Raw genomic sequence first — 8,890 nt, 5'->3', positions numbered from 1 at the left:
AATGGGTGGTTCCTTCCCAAGATTTTCAAGTGCATATGAAACATACTACATATTTACCTATTGTATTATTTTGTACAGTTGTAAATTACAATAAATAAATAATTAAAAAAAAAAATGTATTTACAGTTATCTAGAATAGGTTAATATAACGATGGCACAACCAGGATCCTTTGGTCGTGTGCCGAATCACAGTATATAATGGTATGTTGCTTCTTCCTCCTTCATCACCATTTCTGGCATACGGGGTGCAGAAGCAGTGGGGTAATGCGCTGGAGTTTGCGCATACTACTGCTCCTAAGAATCAACAATTTTATTCTTTTTTAATATTCTCATAACACATAATAGTGGGTGGTTCCATGTAATTTTTCTGAACAATTTTTTTTCCTTTTTTTTTTTTAAATTTTACTGATGGTGCACCTTGTCATCTGCATCCATCCGGTAGGTCCAGCCCTCCTGGTCCGCATCCGTCCAGGTGCTTGCGTGAGGTTCCGGCTCCGCGCAGGGGTATCCGGTGGTATACCCTGGTATCCTTGTGATACCCAGCATCATACCTTTATTATATATGGTCATCGTTGCAGGGTACCAGAGGCCCCAAAACGCACCCCTTAAACTGCTTAATGAATTGAGAGACAGAGCCACCATATCGTTTAAGTACGCCAGATGAGGAGTGACATCAAATCGGCTTCTTATCTTCACATCAAGATTTGTTTTCTCCTCACCCTCTCTCCTTGGATATCTAGCGGGATGGTATAGCTATACTCTCCTTAAAAGTGGAGCCAAAAAGGTGGGTATAAAACTGGATCGACATCTAAAGTTTTTTTTTACCCATGTATATAAAAACACAAAAAAATTCAGATGGAAATCCTACCTTCACCATCTCTTAACATCATCGGCCCTTAAGTCAACATGATGTTGGGTAATAATTGGGTGTGATGATGGGGCTACATACTTTAGAACACTGGTGAGGCTGTCACCTTTGTGTCTGCACTTCTGTACCCACTCCGGGGTTCATGAATGAACCATTGATAAAAAAATACAAATGACAATTGTAGCTATTAGTTTCAACTAAAGCTTATTTTTGCCCATCTCTGCTGTCGACAGAGTCCCTTTTAGCGTAATCCGTCGTGTAATCAAAATTGAGGTGAGATGATTGTGTAACAAATGACGCTCAGGAAATGATGGCAAATAAGACCGAGACAATTAGTGGAAGCTGGTGAAGAAGGCCAGAGCCCGATACCAGTTTGTTGCACCATAGCACATGCTTAAAAGACGAATTTTAAAAACATCTTCCTCTAAAGTATATTTTATTTTATTTAAAATTTAATTAGCTGCTTCGTTGCCGATTATTAGAAGAGAAAGGAGTAATAGTTTCTAGTATTATTGGCAAATATTTCGAATTCAGGGTTGAAATGTTAAATTAAAACAGTTTGGCCTAAAAGTGAAGAGAAATGAAACTGCTAAGCAGGCTTAGTTCATGTGTTAGAAGATTTTTATGACACCATATGTTGATTTCGGATAAAATTAATATTAATTGTATAGGTCTTTTTGATTTGAAGTTTTTTTTTTAAGATATCAAAATGATGTCTTATCATGACTTCCGAAAATATTTGGTAAGAACAATACCTTATTAATAAAAGATAACTAAATATACTAGATCACAAATACCTCAGATTCGTATATACTCTCATACCCTTACCAATCGTGATTGAGTAAATAGCTACAAGCAAAGAAGAATTCATAGTAAACATCATCAGGATAGGAATTTTTTTTGTTTTTGTAAGCAAGTTATGTTTTTAGCTTAATAGGAAGCGATTTAACTCAAGAAAACCAATTCAAGGCAATCCAGTTCCTATTAGACCATCGTAAATTAGATAAAATCCTCTTTAAAAAATATGGTTTAACTTAACAAAAAATATATAAATGGGCTTACGGCCATATATTTTTCATAAATCACACTTTAGTTGTAAATTTTTTTTTCGGTCCTTAGATAATCCTCTAGTGTTCTAGAGTTGTTCTTCATAGCACTTCAGCTCTTTGATCCCTTAGAAAAACTGGAGCTGGTGTTTTATAATGTGGAGGTGGCTGTGTATGATCTGATTCCAATTGATGATGTTAGGTGCTCTTGACCAGAATTCCTCGACAATGCGTGCTCAAAATAGGTAAGGTAGCTGGTTAGGAGGTGAGTAGAAAGAAGGAGTCTTACGAGTGCCAGCCGTAAGTTTTTAAGGATGGTAACCTCGCTCTACCAGGTACTATGTAGGCTCGAAGGAGGAATACATGTCTGAACTGGGTGCCAGCCGCCGGGCTTTGTAGGAAGGTAACTTCGTTTTACAGGATACTATGTTTGGAGGCACGAAAGGATATGTAAGTTCGAACTGGCTTTACGATAGAAGAGAAGGTATAGGAAGTAAGAGAGATCCAGTAAAGGCAGAAAAATAAAAGACAATATACATTTCCAAAAATAAAACACTAGTATGTAATGATCTACTATGCGCATTGTTATGTAAATTAGACATTTCACTTAAAATGTTGAATTTCTATTGCAGAGGGAAACAGGACCTGAATTAGTCACTTATGAGCAGAGCAGAGCGATTGTCGATAAACGGATGAAGGAAATTGACAAAGAATACAAAGCGAGGAAAAAGAATCAGCACAAGGATTGTCCCCTAATTCGTGGTGAAGGTTTCTCATTCCTCCTAAGTCAACTACTTGTATGTGAGAACCCATATTATCATCAGTTCAGTTTAGAATATTCATAGTTTTGTGTTGTAAATAATGAATTTGAAACAAAATATAGCTGCATAAGCATTAAGTCACTTTTCTGTAGAAGATAGTACACAATTATTCATGGACCTGAGTTGATATTATACTAAGATACAGTAGTTCCCAATCCAAAAAAGTCTACGGACCTCTAACCCGGAAATTGAACCGTCTTTCTGCCCCCGCCCTTACCGACCTGAGGTCGCTGACAAATATTTGACAATTACATTGCTTAAAAGTGGTTCTTGAGTCACTTTTATTGTGCATTTACAAGTTAAAACCTTTCAGTTAAACACCACAACAAAAGAATTTTAATAAAGTCGTTCTGACAATAAATTTTGACAAAAATATGCGTTGCCTTACCCTTGTGCGGCCTAACCCAAAGCTTTTGTTTTGGCAGAACAACTGTTGGACTCAACGAAAAGGGTTACGTCTTACAGTAATAACAATATTTCAGTCATCCTTTGTTGTCGTAGTGTACTGTCAGGTCTCCTATTGGTACTTCCGGTTACTCTGAATCTGACTGAAATTCGGCTCCCACACTCTGAGAGGCGCCAACTGCATCGCTGGTTCCCTTGACCTCATATCAAAATTGAGAAAACAACTGTTTACATTATGAGTATTCTTGTTGACTATACTTGATCAGAAATTAAGAATACTTGTTATTTACGGTTTATGTTTACCTACAAATGAAATAATCCGATTATAAATAACGTAAATGTCCATACAAACAAATAAAATAAGAGTCAATATTCATTTTTGAACAGTTTATATTGCCGCATCCTATTGCGGCTCATTCCAAGACTCCCGCATCCCATTTATGGTGGTCCGGAGACAACTTGTTGGGAACCTCTGGTTCTAAAACGATTGATTTCTGTTTGAAAATGGAGCCTGAAATCACATGGGTGGGGGGGGGGGTTGGTTAAACTTTGAAGATAATGGAAATGTGCCTCAGAAATCGATTGGCGTAATCTTTTATTTTAGAAAATTCTCCTTCCGTAAAAAAAAAAGGAAATTTGCGTGAAAAGCGTGATGTTACTTTTCACGCAAATTTCCTTTTTTTTTTAACCGAGCTAACGACTGCAAATATTTTGCTTATTCACTAGCAAAGTAGAAAAACTTTGTTATTCGTACTGGAAGTGAAATAATTGTTTGACCTTAAAATCTAAATCTTCTGCTCTGAAAGAGAAAATATCGGGTAAAATGGTTTAATTACGTTAATTGAGGAGCGAAATTGTTGCTTAACCATTGAACTCGGTAAAATAGGACCAACCACAAATAATTGGTCCGTTGTTATAACTTTGTAAAAACTATAATTAATTTTGACGTATTTTTCCCCAGCTATTTATTAATAACTGGAAAACTAAGGATTTATTAGAGATAAACATTTTATTTAAAATTAAAATGTTCTACAAAACGCGCATATTATACTTTACTGTTGGATGATCTGCGACGCCAATATTAAACGCTATAAAATAGTCTAGACATCAGAGATTCAAATAGAACGTTGTCATGATTTACATTTTTTTCTCAAATATTCATTACGTATTTTTGGGATTCCTTATACGAATAACAATAATACAAGAGCCAAAAAAAGGCAGCTATCTCACCCCGAGTTTTGATTACTTTAATGAAAACTAGGTATATTTACTAGTCAAAATTGATGCGTCTGCCTAGTATAGGTAGGGGGAATAAAAAATGGCGACCGTTTCAAAACCTTAATTTTTCATTCGGAGCTGTATATAAAGCCTAACAACAACACTAGAAAATTTAAGAGAACATCATTTAAAGAAGAGTAAATTTGCTGAAATATTAGCCCTAATAGAGCTATTTACGTCCAATAGTTCTCGAGACATAGCTTTTTAAAAAGAAAATTTTTTTAAAAACTTACTGAAAGATTAGTAGTTAGTTAATTTATTTTTAGAAATCTCAGGAACTATGTGACGTACAGATGTATATTAGCACTCAAATTAAAGGTAATTTAATGGACTATAGAGAAGTTTATGACCTTTACCTTCGTAGGAATAGTAGTTTTCATGAAATTTGCTAAAATAAATTGATTTATATTTGTTCGGACAACAAGTTTGATTTATGAAATACTTCATTTCAGAAACCATTGGACGTACAGAAGTCTGCCAGCGCTCAAATTAAAGCTAGTTAAGTTTACTACAAAATAGTTAATTATGTTTATCTTTGTAGAAGTAGTAGTTTTTATGATATTTGACAAAATAAACTCACAAAATGTTGATTTCTAGTTGTTCGTATAAAATGTTGGATTTAAAAAAATATATATATCTCTAGATCCATAAGACGCACAAATGTCAAAATAAAGGAAATTTAACTTTCTATAAAGTAGTATATGACACCCATCTTCGTATCGTAGGGGTAGTAGTTTTTATGATATTCACATATGAATATAAATTTGGCAAATGAAAATTTGTCCGACCAGTTATAAATCAATTTATTTTAGCATATTTCTTGTAAACTATTACTCCTACGAAGATACACATCATAAACTACTTTATAGCTCATTAAATTAGCTTTAATTTGAGTGCTATTAGACATCTGTACGTCAAATGGTTTTTGAGATATACCTTTTTCAAAATAAATTCACTAACCACTGATCTTTCAGTACGTCCCTTACTACATTTTTCTGAAACGTTGCTTTTTAAATCGCTATATCTCGAAAAATATTTAACATAAATAACTTTATTAGGGCTCATATTTTAGCAAATTTACTATTATTTAAATGACGTTCTCTTAGGTTTTCTTGTGTTGTTCCTACTTTTTAAGATATAGAGCTCCGAATGAATTTTTTTTTTTATCGCTTTGAAACAGCCGCCATTTTTTATTCCCCTACCTATACTTGGCAGACTCATCAATTTTGACTAGTAATTATAGATAGTTTTTATTAAAGTAATCAAAAATTGGGGTGAGATAACTGCCTTTTTTCTCCTCTTAGGCTCTTGTACTACAACTTATTCACCTAGCTACTCGGCGGCTTCACTACGCAAATAGAAGAAGAAAAAAAGAAACAATTTATTTTTTTTTTTAAATAACTTATAATTATTAATTCCTGGAGTCCATCCAGTCTTATAAAGTGGATACTCTTGATTGGGTAAAAACCTGTTGGTCGAGCGTGATTCTTGTTAAAGTGTGATGTAAAAATTCATTATTTATTGTATACGTGTTCCTCTGTGGCAAACTGTGAATATATCGATTGTTGAGCTGAAACCGTTTGCAACGGTTTTATAACAGTCGGCAGGCTACAATCAATCTTTGTGTTGTGTTGTTTGTTCTCATTACAGTAAGAATGATTTATGCTATTTAACTGTAACTAATAAAACTGTAAGAATAGTAAAAACATTTTATTTTTGTCCACCAATCCCGCGTTCAACAATTCTGACCAAATCACCTCATTGCACAACTATTGGTCTGTTGTACTTGGTTACAAAGTTGCAATGCTGGGCGTAATACACTCGTGTGTGTATTTCTGTAATTTGTAGACTCAAATCACATTTTTGGATAAAAGTATCAACTATCCTCTAAATAAGTTATTGATTCCCTTAAACAGAAAAAAAAGAAAAGCGGTCCACTGACTTTGGATGAAATAAAAGAGTTAAAACTGAAGAAGGCGAAGACAATAGAGCACTTCAATGATTGTTGTGAAAAATTAGGCGTGAGAGAGTTGGTCCTCGGAAAGGGTGTCGTAAAGGTAATGTCATCAATAAGTAATAATAATGAAGCCCTAAAGGAATTAATTTTTTTAAATATTATATTTTGACCCAAAATATTCAAGTACTTTTCTAGTCTGGACCAACTGAAGATGAAATTAAAAATGAACAATTCGAACACATGAAAGAACTAATGGAAGAAAGAAACAAATTCGACACATGGGTACTACATGATGACACTGCTGAAAGTATTTTAAATCGATATTTTCACTTTAATGATTTATTTAGCTGTTTTATATATATTTTTATTTTAGTTTAAAACTCTGTAAGTAAAGAGTCAATACTTTACAACATTCCTTCTAGAAAAAAAAAAAATTTCTTGTCTGGAAATTGTAATTATATACTAAATAATTCAAAAACACTATCCAAAATTATAGTCTCAAAACATTTATTTCATTCACACGTCCAACGTTTCAGCCAATTCGGCCATCTTCAGGGACAATCTATTACAAAAGTTTCCATTATTTGTATGATCCTACAATCAATTCAATTATTTAACATTATTATTTATAATTTACCTTACCTTAAATTACTATGAGACATATCATTTAACCAATCAAAAAAAACTCCATACAGGCTATTCTGCCCAGGTCAAAACATTTATATCTATGAACAACATTAAAACCATTAGGTAAACTTATTTTTTGTTAATCAGTATATCTCACATTTGTTTAATTACCTAAAATGTCAAAAATACATTAAAAATCACAGTCAAATTATTACTCTTTTATCACTATTTATACACTTTTATTACAACCTCACTTGTAACCTCCCTTTACTCAGTTCAAGCATTTAAAAAATTATTTATCATAATTACATTTTTGTCACTTTTTCTCTTTATTACATTAGTAAAAATCCTATCAAGGCTAACTGTAATTATCCATATATAAATTATCCTATATTATTTATAAGTTAATCTTACTTAATATCTCTGCATAATGTTGATTTAAATTCCTCGTATCTGTTTTGAAGTTTACTGTGTAATCAATATTTTCAGATATGTAAATGGATTCCAGTATTTTCCTTTTGTATGTATTATTCTCTTTATGTAAAATGAGTGTATTTTCAAAATCAAAATTGTAATTATAGAAAATGAAACGAAAACATCGAATTATATCGACTTAGATGAAGACTTAATGAAGATTGTCGAAGAAAAGAAACGAAAAATGAAGGAAGAATCAATAAAAAACATACGTAAAGCTGAAAGCGCAAGGCGGTACTTCCCTACATTGCGTATGTTGTTAATAATATTTTTATTTTAATTTTTAAAAATTTATATTAAACCATCGTTAAATTTTATAAACAGGTAAGTGTTTTTTATCCAAAAACTCAACAGAGAATATTTTTTAGAGCTCAATGTAATCTTAGGAAGAATTTCTTTTAACAGGGGAAATAAGAAAGGCACTAATTTTGATGCTGGTCTGAAATGAGTAATTCAGAGTGCATTTTCCTTGTTATCATATTCCACTTCTTTGGTCACAATTTAATGTTCATTTCATTTCCTGACTGAAGAGCTTCTAGTTGATTGAATTAAAGCAATATGAAAATCTTAGACAAGGATCAAATTAGTTAGACATAGTTGTAATAATTTTAATAAATGAAAAATGTTGAACTTTTAAAAATGCTTATGTCAGACTTAAATTTTATGGTGATTGTCTTAAAAATTAGTATTAATTATGAAACATATATAAATTATTTTAGACCTAATATATTTTATAAAATTTAGTATCTAATCATATACATATATTTAAAAATCATAAACATATATTTTACTCTATGTATTTGCTAATAATTATGGATTAGATTTTTAATAACTCTGAAAAAATTATATCTTATTATAATGTTTTTATTAGTATATTATGTAACTAACATCTTCAAGGGCATATTCAGGATCAAAACTAGATGGGGCAAGCCATGGTCAATTAGGTTGTGACATTTGAGCACGAAAAAGGCTAATAAAAATAAAATTTTATGAAAACTATATGTCATAGTGCTTAATCAGTATTTGCTTGAAAAAAAATTAATTAATAATTTTTGTCACTTCTAAAGGGGAAGGCAGAAGTCCCCTCTTACCCCCGCAGGGTATCCCCATGTACATCTTAGATAAATACTACACCACACTGTAGCAAAACTAAATGCAGACAGGAAAATATTAATGTTGCTTTCAATTTGATTTCTCAGCTTTTTACTTTTGAAGAATATCAAGAATTTCGTCTTTCCTATAACCACTCATTGAAACTAAGAAATTTTGGAAGAAATAAATTTGTTTTGATGTAAGCTTTTTATTATTAAAATTTTGTGATTTATAATTATTGTATATGGCGATTGATATTTTTTAAAATTGAATATAACATACTCATAACCTATAATAAAAACACAACAAACTGTAATATAAA

At 32.0% G+C, this 8,890-nt stretch overlaps 1 protein-coding gene across 1 annotated transcript; it reads left to right on the top strand.

Moving 5' to 3' along the window:
- The first annotated feature begins 1,478 nt into the window (after nucleotides 1-1,478).
- On the top strand, nucleotides 1,479-8,771 carry LOC106679781 (uncharacterized). The gene is made up of 6 exons (XM_014419121.2): nucleotides 1,479-1,610; nucleotides 2,547-2,711; nucleotides 6,335-6,475; nucleotides 6,571-6,682; nucleotides 7,584-7,727; nucleotides 8,676-8,771. Exons 1-6 carry the CDS (start codon nucleotides 1,578-1,580, stop codon nucleotides 8,687-8,689), a joined length of 609 nt encoding a protein of 202 aa, XP_014274607.1. The 5' UTR covers nucleotides 1,479-1,577; the 3' UTR covers nucleotides 8,690-8,771.
- Nucleotides 8,772-8,890: the final 119 nt, after the last annotated feature.

Source organism: Halyomorpha halys, unplaced genomic scaffold (assembly GCF_000696795.3).
Source record: "Halyomorpha halys isolate HHAL.00 unplaced genomic scaffold, Hhal_1.1 Scaffold218.1, whole genome shotgun sequence".
NCBI lineage: Eukaryota > Metazoa > Arthropoda > Insecta > Hemiptera > Pentatomidae > Halyomorpha > Halyomorpha halys.
Note: the sequence above shows the minus strand (reverse complement) of the source record. Positions and strands in the feature narration are given on the sequence as shown.